This window comes from Perognathus longimembris, chromosome 7, assembly GCF_023159225.1.
Source record: "Perognathus longimembris pacificus isolate PPM17 chromosome 7, ASM2315922v1, whole genome shotgun sequence".
Lineage (NCBI taxonomy): Eukaryota > Metazoa > Chordata > Mammalia > Rodentia > Heteromyidae > Perognathus > Perognathus longimembris.
In genome coordinates this window covers 22,148,451-22,167,392 of record NC_063167.1, presented here as the reverse complement: position 1 = coordinate 22,167,392, position 18,942 = coordinate 22,148,451, and the positions used below count along the sequence as shown (strand labels likewise).

Sequence of the window (18,942 nt, the reverse complement as noted above, 5' to 3'; positions counted from 1 at the left end):
ACTGCATCCCCGGAGCTTGGATTATATCGACTGTCTGCCCAGTGAAGAGCCTCTCCACTCAGATCAAAACCACATTGGGCAGAATTCTGCTTTGGAAAGCCCAACACATGGAGCAGACCTGAGCTCAGCCCAGATCTCCTACCAGCCCTCTGCTCAGCAGTGATCTTCACCCAACTCAGTTTCCATGGCAAGAATGCAGCTGCAGTGCAAAAGCACAGGAAGAAGACCACACCACTGTGAGTCACTACCCCCAGGTGGCCAGCAATAAGGAGTGAGGAGGAACTCAACTCCAAGCTCAGAAGCAGGCATGGGACATAGGAAGATGGGGAGGGAGCATAATCGAGCAAAATCCTGAGCTCAGAACCAAAATACTGCACCAGTCTCAGCCCACACAAGGAAAGTGAGAGTTTAACCTCCTTCAGACTGTGTCAGGAATTGATGCACCAGGTACTCGGTACTCAAAGAGATCATTAGTCTCAGCCTTACCAGACAAGAGAGGATTCAGCCCCTGGCAAGTCCATCACTTTAGAAATGGGGCGTGGGTACACCTTGGTCAAAGGACAAAGCTTGGGCTCCTACTCAAAGATCTCAACAGTCTCAGTGCATACTCAAGCCTCTGAGGCCTTAACCTCCTGCTGGCTGGGACACAGTTGAGCCCTAATGTCACCAATGACAGAAACAGGGAGGTAGCACCAGGAATCCTCAGAAAGGAACCAAAGGGCAGGCAGTGCTCCAGCCCTTGAGCTCAGCCCTCAGACGAGATCGGGCACGTTCGTAGACTGGGCTCAGCCCTCAGGACTGAAACATGTACCTCCAGCAAATGCTATGTGGAACCAGAACCAAGGCCCAAAAAAAGGCTCCAATTTCAGAGTTCTGCCCCCAATCTCAGCCAACAGTGCTGAGTGAAAGGCAAAGCTTCCAACTCCAGTATTGGTTTCAGTGGGGTCCCTAAAACCAGGAAAGGTTTCTGTAGGGGGTCTGCGTGTAGCTTAACCCATCCATGCATGGATGAGTAGAATGACCCCAGCCTTCATAGCATTGCTACTAAGCCTGCCCGTGTACTCAGTGTGAAAAGTTACCACCCCATGTTGAGGGTCACACCCAGACCAGACAGCGTTAAAAGCTAGCCAGGGCACCCATACGCAGGACGCCCTCATCCATAGCACCCAGGGTCTGGCATCTAGCTAACCCCTCAAAGTTCACCCATGCTTTACCCTTTGGGATGCCTTCACATACAGCCTGGCGGGGGAGGAGGGGTAGGAGGAAAGAAGGGTAACACCCAGCCAACTCAGAAGCCTGTTTAAACATGGCAAGGAACACCAACAAAAGCCCTTGGACACTGCAGCTAGAGACAGCACTCAACTGGACCCAAAAGCCTGCCTACGCCTCTCCAGGAGATACCAACTACACTGCACCCACAAGAAAACCAGAAAATCACAGCCCATTTAACACTGAACTGCACACCTAATCTTAATTACCTCTATAAATGTTGAACTCAAATAGGTAAATCACAGTATATGACACAAAATTCATGAGCAATCAAGACAACATGACACTCTCAAAAACCAAGAACCCAGGGAAGAACTCTAGTGAAACACAAGAGATGGAGAACAAAAGAACCAGTGAAGTAATAATGAGGATTGGACAACACAATAGAACAAATTGAAGAATTCAAGGAGGAAATAACCAAGAAAATGGAAGGCATAGATAAAAACTGAATCATACACCTCAATGAAGGAAATGAAATTAACACCCCGAGAACTGTATCAGTAAAGAGGTGATCTCCCTTTTGCAAAACAGATGAAAACATAGGCAATAGAACAAGAGGAATGAAAAACAGTGGACATCAGGAGTTGAGGACAAAGCAGAGGAATTAAAAAACCCAAAGACATGGAAACAACACTCAGGACATACCCAAAGGGGCATTCAAAATTGGCAGATGCTGGGGGAGGGGGAGTGAGGGAGGAGGTAACATATAGTACAAGAAATGTACCCATGGCCTTACATATGAAACTGTAACCCCTCTGTACATCACTTTGACAATAAATAATTATAATTAAAAAAATTGGCAGATTCTGCCAAAAGGTCAAATCTATGCATAATCAGGATAGATGAGGTCAAAATGAACTGGAGTGAAAACCAACTTAACAAATAGAAAACTTCCTCAATCTCAAGAGAAAATTTCACCTACCTGACAGAGGTGTATATACAGACTCTTAGCTGACAGGATAAAAGAAACACCTCTAGACACATTATAGTGAAAAGCTAGGACTTAAAAACAAGGAATTTTAAATGTAGCAAAATAAAAGAGCAAACTTTATTATAATGGAAAAAAGATCAGAACTAAACCTTCACTGCAAGGAGAGCCTGGAGTGGTATAATTCAAGCTCTGAAGGACAATTGCCAACCCAAATTGGTATACTCGATCTAACATTCACAACCGGTGGTGAAACTAAAACCTTTCATGACAAACAGAAACTAAAGGAATTCATGAACACTAAAACCAGCACTACACAGGATAATAAAGGGAGGCACATTCAATCTGAAGAAGAGAAAGTCAAGTAAACATAGCATTGAGCAAAAACTTAGATTAGCTTAATAAACACAAGAGTAAAGAAGCAAGCTACAGGAAGACAACTAAATGACAGGAAACATTTCTCCATCATAATGTTAATCATTAATGGGCTCATCTCAACCAAGACACAGAGTAGAAGACTGGATCAAAAACCAAAATCCACCCATTTGTTGTCTCCGTATACAAGGAGCTCAAGACATCAACTTCATCCAAAGCTAACAAACCAGTCATTAAAATGGGCAATGGACCTAAGGAGAGACTTTTCAGAAGAAAAAGAATGGCAAAGAAACACTCAAGGGAATTGAATTGCTCATCATCCCTGGCCATAAAGAAAATACAAACCAAAACAACTTTTTTTTTTTTTTTTTTTTTTGCTAGTCCCAGGATTGAACTCAGGGCTTTGGGCACTGTCCCTGACCTTTTTGCTCCAGGACAGCACTCTACTACTGAGTCACAGCACCACTTCTGCCTTTTTCTGTTTATGTGGTACTGGGGGCTTCATGCATGCTAGACAAACACTCTACCAATAAGCCACATTCCAGCCCTCAAAACAATTCTTGAGTTTCCATCTCACTCATTAGATTGGCCAACATTGTGAATTCCAACAACAAATGTTGGCAGGAATGTGGGGAAAAGGAACCCTACTGCACTGTTGGTTCAACTAGTACAACCACTCTGGACAGCAGTCCAGAGGATCCTCAGAAAATTAAACATAGATCTTCCCTATGACCCAGCCATACCACTCCTGGCCATCTACCCAAAACATCAGGAGCCAAGATATCATAAAGACACTTGCACATCCATGTTCACTATGTTCACTGCTGCACTATTCACAAAATAGCCACGTTATGGAAGCAGCCCAGATGCCCCACTGTAGATGAGATCCAAAAATGTGGTACCTATTTACAATGGAATTTTATACAGTCATTAGAGAGAATGTCATTTGCAGGGAAATGGATATGCCTTGAATATATCATGTTAAGTGAGGTAAACCATATGCAGAAGCTGGATCTAAAATACAGGGACAGGGCTGGGAATATGGCCTAGTGGCAAGAGTGCTTGCCTCGTTTACATGAAGCCCTGGGTTCGATTCCCCAGCACCACATATATAGAAAATGGCCAGAAGTGGCACTATGGCTCAAGTGGCAGAGTGCTAGCCTTGAGCAAAAAGAAGCCAGGGACAGTGCTCAGGCCCTGAGTCCAAGGCCCAGGACTGGCAAAAAAATAAATAAAATACAGGGACATGTTAAATTATACAAGATGCTGGCATCACACACAGTAACATCAAAGGAGGGGAAACACAAATGTTCAATGCCTGTGTGTGCATCTGATCATACAAAATAATACTGTTTGTCCAGCCTAGAGATTCTGCATTAACAAGCTCTTAAGTGATGCTTGGATGTAATAATTTGAGTAGCAAAAAGTCTACATGAATGAGGTAAGCAATTTGATTCAAGACAAATTCTTATTTGAAAGAAACTTAAGCAAATCTGATAGCCTAAAGTATTTTCTTGTTCTGAAACATTTCAAATTCTGCATGAGTGCTACAACCAGAATTATCCTTTTGCATAGGACACTCAAGGCCAAAATGCCACTGACCCAAAAACATCTCAGAAATCTTTGAAAAGATTATACATGTACCTGTATTAGCTACAATTAAGTGACTCCCAATAATTTTGTGTGTGTACCCATACTGGGGCTTGAACTCAGGGCCTAGTGCTCTCTTGCTTGGCTTTTTCACACACCTGACATTTTGCTAGAGTATGTCTTTTCTGTCATTGCTGGCTTCAAATCTGGATGCTCTAGGTCTCAGCTGCCTGAGTAGCTTTATGTCAGCTACTAGTGCTGGCTTATTTACTACCTTATGAGAGACATACTACTACAAGAAATATAACCTTGAAAGACACACTAACATAGGCAGGGTTTTTTGTTTTTTGTTTTTTTTTGGCCAGTCCTGGGGCTTGGACTCAGGGCCTGAGCACTGTCCCTGGCTTCTTTTTGCTCAAGGCTAGCACTCTGCCACTTGAGCCACAGCGCCACTTCTGGCCATTTCCTGTATATGTGGTGCTGGGGAATTGAACCCAGGGCCTCATGTATACGAGGCAAGCACTCTTGCCACTAGGCCATATCCCCAGCCCGGCAGGGTTATTTTTGTGCAAGGTGCGACAGTGAGAATACGACAACCATATCGATAATCTCATTTATAGGGAATTTTGATTAGAGTAGAAACAAACGTTGGAAATCACATTTAAAAAGAAAAACAAAAAATGAAAATACAAAAAATTACAACCAAAACTTCAAGCAACAGCTATGTAAAGAAATAAAAAAACAACGTAAAAAGTACATACTTTGAGCAGTTTGAGCAAGTTCTCTTGGTAGGAAGTGAAGGATTGGCAGATGAAATGTACTCAGTGATGCACAGTGTAGAGCAGAAAAGCTGAGTAGACCCTTTCCTCTGATAGGCAGTTTGCCCCATCTGGAGGATTTTTTTACAACCAGAGCAGGAAACTTGAATAGCTGTGGTTTAAACAGAAAGTAGCATTTTATTCATGCCAGACGGTACTAGAGAAACCTGATGATTTAGTCACTGTGAAGGTATTAAAAGTGGAAGAAAGCCAGGGGAGGGTGGCTCATGCCTGTAATTCTAGCTAGTCAGTCAGGAGGCTGAGATCTGAGGATTACGGTTCAAAGCCAGCCAAGGGCAGGAAAGTCCACAAGACTCTTATCTTCAATTAGCCACCAGAAAAACAGAAATGGCACTGTGGCTCAAGTGGTAGAGCGTTAGACTTGAGCTGAGAAACCTGCTGTACCCAGACAGAGTTCAAGCCTTTTGACCAACACCCACCCTGCCCCCCCGAAAAAAATCCCCTCATTTTCTTTCAGAAGTTATTTTTCTTGGACAAAAAGCCTGACCCTTGGGGCTGGGTATATAGCCTAGTGGCAAGAGTGCCTGCCTCGGATACACGAGGCCCTAGGTTCGATTCCCCAGCACCACATATACAGAAAACGGCCAGAAGCGGCGCTGTGGCTCAAGTGGCAGAGTGCTAGCCTTGAGCGGGAAGAAGCCAGGGACAGTGCTCAGGCCCTGAGTCCAAAGCCCAGGACTGGCCAAAAAAAAAAAAAAAAAAAGCCTGACCCTTCATGCAGACCTAGGTACTGTCCTTTAGCATTTTGCTCAAAGCTGGCTGATACATGCCTCCACTTGTAATTTTTTTGGGGGGGAGGGGGGCTGGGATTGGATGGACAAAAGAATCTCAGATTTTTCTGTCCCAGCTGACTATGAAACAGAATTCTCATATCTCAAGATTTCTGAGTAAGTAGGATTACAGGTATAAGCTATAGTACCTGGATAAAAGATGTTTTTAAAATGTAGAACAAATTGGGAGTTGGTGGCTCACATTTGTAATCCTAGGTACTCAGGAGGCAGAGATCCAAGGATCACAGTTCAAAGTCAGCCTGGGCAGGAAAGTCCATGACACACTTATTTCCAACTAACCACCATAAAATCTAGAAGTGAAGCTGTGGCTCAAGGGGTAAAAGCACTAGCCTTGAGCAAAAAAAGCTAAAGGACAGCACCCAGAACCTAAGTTTAAGCTCCATAACCAGTACGATACACATACAAAAATGTAGAACTGACTATACTATTGATAATTTAATTACCATTGTCTGAAAATGTTGTGTTTTTCAGCTCACTCTCCTGAGTTCTGTGTTGCTGGGATTGACAAGATTCCTAAAAGAAATTAAAAAGTGATTAATGTAGTGTATTTGAGTCATTCCATTGACAGTGATAAATCATGCGATTGTTCCATAAATTGTACAAGTGAACTGAGCCAAAGTTAGCATATCCTTTTTGTAGTCTGTGTCTGATAATACCAATTTTTCACATTTATCCCAATGTGACTTTAGGTCTTTGTCAACAGCTCCTGTGTCAAAAAAGGACAAATCTACAGTCATTTACTTGGCTTTATTTTGTGCCAGTTCTGGGGCTTGAACTCGGCTTGGGTGCAGTCCCTTAGCTTTTCTGCCTTAAGGGTAGCACCATACCGCTTGAGCCATAGCTCCAATTCCAGCTTTTACTGATAGTTAATTGGAGATAAGAGTGTCATGGACTTTCTTTCTTAGTCTGGCTCTTAACCACAATCCTCCCATCCAAGCCTCCTGTGTAAACTAGGATTACAGGTCTGAACCCCCAACATGCAGCAAATTGGCTTTATTTTTTGAGGGAAAAAAAGCAAGATAGCCAGGCCAAACGCACCTTTATGATCTGACAAATTTCCTGAAGAGAGAAATGTAAGTTGCAATATAAATCAGTTTTCTGATCCTGACTGCTCATTCCTCTGATAGATCTTTACTTGCTGTTTGTTAAATGAACTCTTTGTTACCTTACTATATAAACTCTACTTCCTATCTGGTTTTATTCCTATATTGCAGGACTCAAAAACATTCCATTCATGTCATTTTAATTCTAGAATTGGACACATTTTAGTCCATGAAAGTGTTTCAGTGAGTAAAGCAGAGGTTGGATTTATAGACAGAAGGATTACAGAATGAACAAGGAGTGGCTCAAGTGGTAGACTGCTAGTCTGGAGAGGATAAAGCCATGTAACAGCAGACTCTGGAGTTCAAGCCCTAATACTGGCACAAAACCCAAGCAAGCCAAACAAACGAATTAATCCTTTCAATATTATTTTCCTTGTAAAGTGCAGACTGAACAGAAAAGTAAGTGATGGGTTAAAACCAAATTATCTTTATCTGGGGATAGAAGCTTGCTATATAGACTGGTCTGATCTTTCTCCAGTAAAAGTGTGGTCACCGTACCTCCCCACTTCAAGTTACCTTTTGCTGGGCTGGGAATATGGTCTAGTGGTAGAGTGCTTGACTCATATACATGAAGCCTTAGGTTCGATTCCACAGCACCACATATATAGAAAAAAGCCAGATGTGGCGCTGTGGCTCAAGTAGTAGGGTGCTAGCCTTGAGCAAAGAGAAGCCAGGGACAGTGCTCAGGCCCTGAGTTCAAGCCCCAGGACTGGGAAAAAAGTTACCTTTTGCTATATGGATTGGGTAGGGAGAAGTCTGCTATCATGCTAATTGGATCTGATCTATTTGGGGAAATCCCTTTTTAAAAATATAATCCCAATTTCTGAGGTGGTCAGATAGTTTGTTTTTCTATTTTTAATTTTGGTTTGGTTGGGGTCAAGTGCTGCAGAGTAGGAACAAAAACAGCCTCTTGTTAATTCTTACTTAACTGCCAGTACTGACAGGAGAAATACTTATTTTCCCTACTTGTTCTCATCATAAACAGCTAACTGCTATCTAGTTGGATGTGATTACCCCAGAACCTGCAAGCTGAGGCAAGAGGATCAGTTCAAAAACAGCTGGGGTTACACAGAGACCCTGTCTCAAAAGGGGAAAAAAAGGGCTTAGTTCAGAATTGTTGGATTGTGCTATTCAGTAGGCAATTTCATGGCAACTAAGCCTAAATTTGATGCATGCTTGAAAGTAAGTTAATTCCTAAATATACCGCATTCACCAGTATCTCCAAATCAATGGAATCACACTAAATATTGATCTACCATGAATCACACACATACAAAACAGAGATGGGGGAATCTATGTTGCCTAGTATGATCCAGAACTCCTGGGCTCAAAAGCCTGTTGTCTCACCCTCCCCAATAGATTACAGGTACATGCCCCTGCTTCTGGGCTTAACCGCAGTAGAAACAGCTTGAGTTTGTTTACTCTTTACAGGTTCTCTAGCATGTGATCTACCTTAAGACTCTTAAAACTTTCAAAAACCAACTACACAGGGCACTGGTGGCCCATGACTGTAATCCTAGCTACTCAGGAAACTGAGATGTGAGGATCTCGGTTCAAAGCCAGCTTGGGTCTGTCCATGAGACTCATCTCCAATTAAACACCAGAAAACCAAAAGTGGAGCTATGACTCAAAGTGATAAGAGTCTTGAGCAGAAAAGCTCAGGGACAGCTCCCAGGGTAAAGACCCATGACTCCCCCGCAAAAAGCCCTAAATTCAATATCCAACACCATGGGTGGGGGGGGGGGGGGCGGAGAGGGGACGGGACCTAATTCGGACAAAAAGAATTATGATATTTAAGTTTAAACAGTAGCTAGGGCATACCTGTAATCTTAGTTACTCAGGAAAATAAAATCTGATGATGGTTTGAAGGCAGTCCAGGAAGGAAATTGAGATTCTTACCTCTAATCAACCACCCAAAGCTGTATATCAGTGGCAGAGTTCTAACCTTGAGCCAAAAAGTTCAGGAACAGTGCCTACACTGAGTTCAAGTCCCCAGATTAGCAATAAAAGTAAATACTCATCTAATTAATAATAACAAAAATTACAGTATACAAGATTCAAAAGGAACACAATTTAAAGACCACTGTAATCCTCTGCATTAACTGAGTGGCCTAAGGAGTAAAGAAATTTAAAATTATTTTATATATGATTGGTCAAAATCACATGTGATAAACTTATGAGTAAGATGTGCTTACTGTAATTATTTGTATTTCAAGTTTAAGTGTTAACTACACAATATGTATTAACACTAACCTATCATTTTATCTACCAAACATTCTCTTCAATCACATCACGTCCTTGCAGACACTTGGCACTTAGAAAACATTACCTGGCGGGCATGTAGTGTATACCTATAATCTGAGGCAGCAGGAAGAAGAGTGTGAAGCCAAGGTACGACTACCCTGTATCGAAAAATCAAACAACCAACATACACCTTCTATTGAACTACTTGGGGGTGGGGTGAGATGTGTGTGTGTAGATAAGGATTTTTTAATAACCAATAAGTTATACTTTTGTAACTAAAATGGGTAATGAAGTGTTACTCTAGAATAAGGTAAAATATTTACCTGAGCACTGTTGGTTCCTGTCTCAATTTTATCTAGCTGCTCCAGCTGTAGTGCCATTGCTTTGTCACACTCATCTTCCAGTGGTGATTCTTTCATTTTAGTATATGATGCAAAGAGATACTCCAGGTACAAATTAATGATCTTCTCAGGTTCCTAAAATACTGGCGAACAGATTTACATTTTTTTGTGCTGGTCTTGGGACTTGAACTGAGGGCCTGGGTATTTCTCCCTGAGGTTCTGTGCTCAAAGGTACACTGTATCACTTGAGTCACAGCTCCAATTCCAGCATTTTAATGTGTAATTGGAGTTAAGAGTTTTAGCCCTTTGCTCAGGCTGGCTTCAAACTTCAATCCTCAGATCTAAGCATCTAGAGCAACTAGGATTACAGGTATGAGCCATGGATGACCACTTCAAAGTATGGCAGTTTGAACTCAGGGGCTTGAACACTCTAGCTTTTTCTAAAAGCGCAGCCAGTGCTGTACCACTTGAACCACACCTCTTCCAACTTTTTGCTGGTTAATTAGATAAAAGCCTCAAACTTTCCTGCCTGAAGTGACTTGCTACCTTTATCTTTAGATTTCTGTTTCATGAATAGCTAGGGTGACAAAGTCGGCCACTGGGGCCCAGACTATTCTTTTTTAAAACAGGTTAATTTTATGAACTACAGAAAGGTCTTTAGACAAGTTGACATCAAAGTGCCTTCACAGAATCGTTTCTTTTATTTCTCAATATTTAAATTTTTTTTGGGGGGGTGGGAAGGGGAATGAAATCTTCCTATGTAGTCCGGGTACTACAGAGTGCACCACTGCATGTGTAGCTATCACTTTTTTTTTCTTCCTATTCTCCCAATCCTGGACTAAAGCCACCAATATTAAAAATTCGTTTTTGCACCTCTGGAGATTGAAGCTAAAACTATGTACAGACTAAGAAGTGTTATCAAACTACAACCCCAACCCCTTGCAAGTTGATGTTTAATCTACAATCCTTAGGAAATAATAAAGCCTTCTCAAATATATATATATATATACACACACATAAGTATATAAAAATATATATGTCTTCTTAATGCAGTCACCTAACACCTCACCTCTGCCTTTCCGCTTATTTATTCTGAGGGCCTTTCCTAATTCCAACCCTTGGGAAACTGACGCTGTGGGGATCCAACTCAGTCCTATGGTCTCAGCCTCCTGGTACTGGGATTACCGGCGTGAACCACCTCCAAGTTAAAAAAAAAGTTTCCAGACGCAGGTATTACCAGGTAAGTGCTTTAGAAACACACATACATTCTCCTTCCCATCAAAGGCAGCCTAGTTACGACACATGAGCAACTAGCGACTACACTAGCTGATGGGAAGGAAGTGGGGAAGCCGCGACAAATCCAAGATCCCCAGGCTCCGTTTTTCAACTCCTAGATGCTGAGGGAGGATGAGACCGGATAGAAATGCTTCAATTAACCAGCAAAAAGGCTGCACAGCAGGTACGGCTCAACTGGAAGAGGCCCTGCCGGTAGGCGAGGGAGGCCGAGTTCAAGCTCCAGTAACGGCACGGAAACCCACCCCCTCCCCCAGACAGAGGACCAGAGTGCGGACCTCCGACCAGCCTGCGGATCTCCCGCGGCATTTTCGAACTCAAAGAACCATAACCCGCATTCAGGACTGTTTCTAGATGCTCCACCACCCGGCACTGAACCTCTCTCCTAGAGGAGACACCCGGCCTCTGCCCCTCCCGGTAACGCGCCCGAGAGAAAAAGAAACCAACAAAACAAAACGAAAACGGAGCCACAGTAAAGCTTACGGACTCTTCCCCAGGACGCTCGCCAAATGGGAAGAAATCCAAAGTTCTTCGCCTAGGAACGGTTCAATAGGCCCCGCCCCTTCCCAACCTCCTTTGCGACGGAGCATGCGCAAAGGCAGCAGGCCTGGCGCGGCTCCGCCTCCCTAGGTTGTGATAGGCTAGGGTGTGCGAGAGGGGGCGGAAAAGAGGCGTTCAGTCCATGTGATTGACGTGGTCTGGAATTGCCCGCCAACTTCGAGTCCGGCAAGGAAAGTGCAGAGTCACCGTGACTCAGCACTTCTGGCTGGGCTAGGTGGGAGGGGGGCCGGAAAAAGGTTTTCAGCGCGCAAGGCCCACATGATTGACAAGCTATAGGTAGTTGCCCGCCGAGGTTGAATCCTCCTAGGAGGAAAACAAAAACATGGGGAGTCGCCGTGACTCAGCACTTTTGCTGGGCGCTCAGATTCCACCACTTGCTAGAGAAGAGATTGGACCGCCCCTGTGAAGCCAGTTCTCGCGTCCTCCAAACCGTGGTTAGTTGTAGGGCCTTCAGCACAGGCAGGTGATGGCGTCAGGCAGATTGCACATTCCCAGGCCATTTACCTGGCTGACCAGGGACTTCTTCCATTTGGGAGACCTTTTCAGTATATTAAAAAGAAGAGTCCTGGAAACTATGTGGCAAAAAGAAATATATATATATATATATATACACACATATATATGGCATATTTAAATTAGTACATTGACACTTTCAGCACCCACAAAAAAAGGAACAGATAGGTTGGGAATGGGGCTTAGCTAGCGGTGCAGTGCTCGCCTGGCGTGCATGAAGCCCTGGGTTCGATTCCCCAGCACCCCATGTATAGAAAATGGTCAGAAGGGGCGCTGTGGCTCAAGTGGCAGAGTGCTAGCCTTGAGCAAAAAAGAAGCCAGGGACAGTGCTCAGGCCCTGAGTCCAAGCTCCAGGACTGGCAAAAAAAAAAAAAAGTAAAAGCAAAGTCAAGGATGGGCTGGCGCTCTTCACCACTTGAGCCACAGCTCCACCCCCAGCTTCCTTGGTAGTTGATTGGATGTAAGAATCTCATGGACTTGGACTTTCTTGCCTGAGCTGGCATCGAATTGTGATCCTCAGATAAGTAGCTAGGATTACAGGCGCACGCCACTGGTGCTTGGCTAAAATTTCATTTGTTCCGGTACTAGGGCTTGAACTCAGGATCCTGAGCTCGGGCTTAGTTTTTCTTCTATGAATGCTAGTGCTCCATCACTTGAGCCAGACCTTCACTTCTAGAGTTTTGATGGGTAATTGAAGAGTTCCACAGACATTTCTTGCCCTGCCAGCTTGGAACCAAAATTCTCAGATCTCAGTCTCCTGAGTGAAAGGATAGGTCCCAGCCATCCCAGGGGGCCATGCGGAGATAGTCACAGACAGGAGAGGAAGGTTCATAAGGAGGTTTTATGAGTGGAGCCAAATCTCCCACGGGAAAGGGAGCAACATGGCACCTGCACCTTATCCAGGTGGCAGCTTCTCTGGAGCTAGAGGGGAGGTAGGTAGGTCTTAATGGTGAGTAGGAGTGGCCCATTATAGCTCTGGGACAGGGAGTTTAGGTATGGGTGGGTCTGGGGGCTACTGGGAGGAGCTGAGGACCTGAGCCTGGGGAAGTGCTAACACTATCTAGGATTACAAGGCCTGAACTACCACAGCCAGGCCAGTGTATATATATTGGGGACTGGGAATATGGCCTAGTGGCAAGAGTGCTTGCCTCATATACATGAAGCCCTGGGTTCAATTCCTCAGCACCACATATATAGAAAACAGCCAGAAGTGGTGCTGTGGCTCAAGTGGCAGAGTGCTAGCCTTGAGCAAAAAAGAAGCCAGAGACAGTGCTCAGGCTCTGAGTCCAAGGCCCAGGACTGACGATAAATAAATAAATAAATAAATAATATATATATATATATATATATATATATATATGCACTGTCCCTGAGCTTTTATTCTAGGCGAGCACTCTACCACTTGTGCTGCAGTGCTTTTTCTGCTTATGTGCTATTGAGGAATGGCATCTAGGGCTTCATGCATGCAAAGCCAGTGCTTTACCACTAAGCCACATCCCTAGCCCAGTATAACCTTTTTTTTGAATCAGTTGGTTTATAGCTGCAAACATTCTGAGATTTTTGTGGTTTGGTTTTTTTCTTAAAATTTCTCTAGTGTTTTGTGGTCTTTAGCATGTAACACAATAGGTTTTAGCTCTCTCTCTATATAGATATATATTTCAAATATTAAGCTACTGCAAATGGCAGTGGTAATTAAAAATGCATCATTTCATCTAATAAGTAGTTTGTTCCCCTCCAATATTTCATCTTGTTTTGTTTTTGAGAAAAGGTCTCACCATGCAGACCTAGTTGCTCTAGAACTCCCTGTGTAGTCTGGCCTTTAACTGATACTCCAGCCTCAGCCTTCAGAGTGCTGAGATTACAGGTGTGTACACTCATGCTGGACAGCAGTGTTTTGTCTATTTATTTCTGTTTTGTACAGATTAGGACTTGCATTGTAGTGCTAAATATTAGTGGTGAAATTGGACATTCTGGCCTTGTAATTAATTGTTAGGGGGATAAGCCTCAGCCTTTTGCCTTTAGGTATCATGTTAGTTATAGGTTTGTGTTGACACATCCCTTATCAGGTTGAATTTTTCCCTTTTCTGAAAATCCTCAATGGGCATTGAATTTTAACAAGTGCCTTTTCTGTTTCAACTGATATAATCATGTGGCTTTTATTTTGTGCCACTGGTACTGAGGCTTGAATTCAAGGATCATGTGATTTTTTAAGCTATTTTTTTAACTGTGCTGGAGACTGAACACAGGTCCTCATGCATGCTAATTTACATCCCCGATCCTTGATGCTATTATATGACTTATACTGGTTAAATTTCAAATATTACAACCAGACTTCATGGAGTAAAGTCTCCCTGTTCTAAAAGGTTCTTCCTGTGCTTTGCTTTTCGTGCCTTTCTTGCTTTCAAGGTTATTGGTTGGGGCCTATTCTCCCTCTCCCTCTCTCCACTATATTGGCCTCACTGGCTTAGGGAGTGATTAGGAATTTAGTTTCTCCGGTTTGGTAGATTAGTCCATCCATCACAGGCAGGCTGCATCTTCTTCCCTCATACTCCTTTCCAGAGTCTGACTGGCCAGTTCCAAGTGGAAGTATCTTCACAAGTCATTGAGCCTGAGGGCAATGAAGTTAGAGATGTGTAAATTTTATTTATTTTTCTGCCATGAACATAGGATATTGAATTATGAATGACCATAAACCTGTAGGCCTTTCAGGTTCAGCCTTACATCCTCCCACTTTTTTTTTTTTTTTTTTTTTTTTTTTTTGGCCAGTCCTGGGCCTTGGACTCAGGGCTTGAGCACCGTCCCTGGCTTCTTCCCGCTCAAGGCTAGCACTCTGCCACCTGAGCCACAGCGCCCCTTCTGGCCGTTTTCCATCTATGTGGTGCTGGGGAATCGAACAGGGAGCTTCATGTGTAGGAGGCAAGCACTCTTGCCACTAGGCCATATTCCCAGCCCATCCTCCCACATTTTTAACCTTTACTATTGGAACACAGCATGGAGGTTACAACTCTGAGGCTTTGCTGGTGTTTCAATCTCTGCTGACATTTCAAGAGGAGTTTGCAGTCTCTGCTCAGTTTCAACACAAGTAGTTAATTCCTCCTAGGCACAGCCTTCCAAAGTGCACAACTCTGCAGTCAGAAACTTTCTGATTATAAGCCAGACACTAGTGTCTCAAACTTGTAATGCTAGCTGTTGAGGAGGCTGAGATCTGAGAGTTGCAGTGCAAAGCTAGCCAAGCCATGAATGCCTGTGAGATTATCTCCAATTAACCAGCAAACAAACAAAATGGATGTGGACCTGTGGCCTAAAGTGGTGGAGTGATAGTCTTTAGGGGGGAGGGAAAAAAAGCTCAGGAACAACATGCCGGCTCTGAGTTTGAGCCCCAGGACCAGCTCTTAAAAAAAAAAAAGAAGTCTCTGATTATAAATCCTGTACCACCACTGAAATAATTTACCTTTTCTCTCTCCTGCCTTCACTCCTACTTATATAACTCAGCTCTGAGGTGAAACTCTTCCTTTTCTTGATTACTGAGCCTCAAGTCAGTTGTATTGTTGAACCAGAACCATTGTAGGCACTAGAGATATAGATGGATAATATAGATCTGGGTCTTTAAAGTTCATACCATAGTGAGGAGAAAACATGGGGAAAAAATAAAGGAGGGAGACCAGACATCAGTGGCTCGTACCTGTATATATATATTTGCTGTTCCTGGAGCTTGAACACAGAACCTGGATGCTGTCCCTGAACCTCTTTGTGTTCAGTGCTAGCACAGGACCACTTGAGCCACAGTGCCACTTCTGGCTTTTTTTTGAGTGGTTTATTGGAGATAAGAGTCTCACAGACTTTTCTGCCTGGGCTGGCTTCGAACTGCCATCCTCAGATCTCAGCCTCCTGAGTAGCTAGGATTACAGGCGTGAGCCACCAGTGCCCAGTACTGCTGCTTTATATTGTAATTACCCCCCTTCCCTCCTCCTTTAAGGCAGCAATTTGTCAGATCATGATTTGGTTTGTTTAAAACAAGCAAGACCCTTCCTGTGGTGGTAACCAAGTGGGCTGTCCTTAGCTAATCTACATGATTATTTGAAATGTTTCTCCTTTATGAACCCCCTCTGATTTCTCCCTGACTGCCTGTGGGAATAGCTGTGCCAGAATCTGAATGGGGCACAGAAGGGGCCCAAATATTACAATCAGGAGGTACTTCATGAGACGCGGTGGTAGTGGGGAAAATTCCCAAGAAGCTGTCGTGATGCCATTCAAAGATCCTTGGTATAGGGCTGGAAATATGGCCTAGTGGTAAAGTGCTTGCCTCATGTACATGAAGCCCTGGGTTTGACTACTCAGCACCACATATATAGAAAAAGCCTGAAGTGGTGTTGTGGCTCAAGTGGTAGAGTGCTAGCCTTGAGCAAAAAAGAAGCCAGGGACAGTGCTCAGGCCCTGAGTTCAAGCCCCAGGACTGGCAAAAAACAAAACAAAGATCCTTGGTAGTGGTTAGTTTTTATATCCATGAGCATTTCTAGTTTGTATTGATCTAGGCAAGGAACCACAAACTTTGTTAGTAATTTGAACATGCAGGATCCAAGCATGAGAAGTATGATCAGTCCTATTAGTGGTCCCAATAATGACCAGAGCCAAGTGGTTGTTTCCATGCCTCAGTGCTATGGTGGACCTGCAAAGACCATTCCTTTAACCATCTGGCCTGCTGGAGGATATAATCCACTCTTCCCTCCACAATTCATGAACTATTGCTGCAACTGCAACAAGAGGTATTGACTATAGCACAATACTTTTTTTTCCCCAACAGGAAGTATAGAGCAAGTCATTTATCGAGGATCATACTGAAGGACTGACATCCACCCTATTATCCCAGGTGTATACAGACGTCAGGCCCTTGGGTATGCAGGGACATGTTTGACACAGGCTGGGCAATCTGACATAAGCCTGGCTGTAAACATTCCACTGTGGGCCTAACCTGTAGGGAACTCTGAGGCTGAGTTATAAGACCTGGAAAGGGTTAAGAGATTGGACAGAAGGCTAAGAATGACCCTAAGAAGGTCAAACAGTTGAGACAAGACAGATGTAGAGCAGTTTGACCATTAAAAAGCTTGAGACCTTGGTAGTAAGATAAAGAAGTCAGTTATCACTACTTACCCTATTTCTGCCCACATCTACAGTCACTTCCCCTGTACTGAACTAAAGTAACCTCTCTCCTTGCTCAGACCTCATAAAAGCCTAACTCCAACCTTACCTCCTTTGCATAACCTCCAGTTCTGTGGGAAGGTTGTTTGCCCCTCACTACTAAGCCTCAATAAAACAGTCCTTCCTTACCTGTCAAGATGGAGAATCTGGCCTTTTTCTTTTTCCTCCATTTTCCTAGAAACAATACCTGCTGGGGAGGATAGGAACTATGGTTAGTCCTTAAAAATGTAAGCCTGTCGGCTCCAAGGTTTGAGAATACATATGGCGAGATTAGAGACCATTAGGTGGTTAACAACCATCACATAGGCAATTTCCCCCAAGGCTGCAATTAAAGCAGTAATACTTAGAAAAATCAGAGTCTATATTTCCCACTTTTTATACAAATTTTTTTTTTTTTTTTTTTGGCCAGTCCTGGGCCTTGGACTCAGGGCCTGAGCACTGTCCCTGGCTTCTTCCTGCTCAAGGCTAGCACTCTGCCACTTGAGCCACAGCGCCGCTTCTGGCCGTTTTCTGTATATGTGGTGCTGGGGAATCGAACCTAGGGCCTCGTGTATCCAAGGCAGGCACTCTTGCCACTAGGCCATATCCCCAGCCCCAAATTTATTTTTATTTTTTAGTTTTTTTTTCTTTATGTGGTATTGAGGAATCAAACTCAGGGCCCCATGCATGCTAAGCAAGCACTCTACCACTAAGCCACATTCCCATTCCCGCTACTTTCCATTTTGTAAAGGTAAACGTTATGGATTGAGAGGAAAAGTCTTGAGTGAAGTCTTGTTATTTGAATGACAGAGTTATTTTTAAAAAGTCACAAATTTGCGTCGGGTATGTGGCTTAGCAGTAGAGTGCTTGCCTAGCATGCATGAAGCCCTGGGTTCAATTCCTCAGTACCACATAAACAGAAAAAGCTAGAAGTGGCATTGTGGCTCAAGTGTTAGAATGCTAGCCTTGAGCAAAAAGAAGCCAAGGACAGTGGTTAGGCCTGAGTTCAAGCCCCAGGACTGGCAAAAGAAAAAAAAAGTCACATATTGGGGATTAGGTATTAGCTAAGAGTTATGGGGTTAAGAAATGTTACAGGGTTCGAGGGAGGGGATTCCTTGTCCCTCCAAGAGTCTACCACTCAGAGACAGTATCAAGCAAAAAGATGGATTTATTGGGAAAGTATAAAGTGAACTGACCGGCCAGGGATGCAGCACAGTCTCAGGAGCTGAAACTATGCCAGTGAAAGGTGGGCTGACCGGCCAGGGACACAGTGTAGACTTGGGAGCTACCACCATGACTCCAAGCAGTCCTCAAATTGGGGTTTATAAAGGTAAAAGCGTAGCACAAATGTAGGAGCTTGATGCAGGGGGCAGGGCAAATAACAAACAAGCTAAGCAAGCCTGGCACAGTTGTAGGAGGTTAACACAGGGGGTAGAGCAAGTAACAAACAAGTTAAGCAAGCCATTTACAGAAGCAGAAGTTTGGGGTCAGGTTGACCTAATAATCAAGATGGAGTCAGCTGTACTCCCTACAACACTAAGCTACTGTCCAGTAGCCAGCAGTGTGATTAGGATGCAGACAGGGAACTCCCCATACAGTCTGATTATTTTTGTGTATTCCTACTAATATGTGCCCATTGGTCAGGCAAATCATACCCTTGGTGAGATGTTAGCATACATGGTCACAAGTATGGGGTCCCAGTTGGAAGGAGTTAATCCTGAGGTAGGGGTAGCCTGGGCAAGCGATTTTGGAGACAAGGGCAGGTGCAGTCTGCCTTACTCTAGGTTTTATAGTTCCTCTTCAGATGAGGCAGGCCAAGATAGTAAACAGTTGCAGTAGCCCTGTTCCCAGGTGATAGTAAAAGGGAAGATAAAATCACCATAGTAAGCTTCCTTTTTAATATAATAGGGAGAAGTGGCA

The 18,942-nt window shown here is 43.7% G+C and overlaps 1 protein-coding gene across 8 annotated transcripts in view; it reads right to left on the bottom strand.

Moving 5' to 3' along the window:
- The window catches only part of Zmym1 (zinc finger MYM-type containing 1), a 34,280-nt gene extending 22,938 nt beyond the window's left edge, over positions 1–11,342 (bottom strand). For 4 of the 8 annotated variants that reach the window (XR_007211560.1, XM_048350846.1, XM_048350853.1 and 1 more), the window contains exons 1-3: positions 9,463–9,856; positions 6,236–6,305; positions 4,924–5,092 (exon numbers count right to left, since the gene is read on the bottom strand). Coding sequence is in view for 7 of the 8 variants with exons in the window: in XM_048350846.1 (XP_048206803.1) it covers positions 4,924–5,092; positions 6,236–6,305; positions 9,463–9,558 (335 nt within the window). In the remaining variant the exon portion in view is untranslated. The other 4 variants (XM_048350847.1, XM_048350850.1, XM_048350851.1 and 1 more) reach the window with 4 other exon arrangements.
- Positions 11,343–18,942: the final 7,600 nt, after the last annotated feature.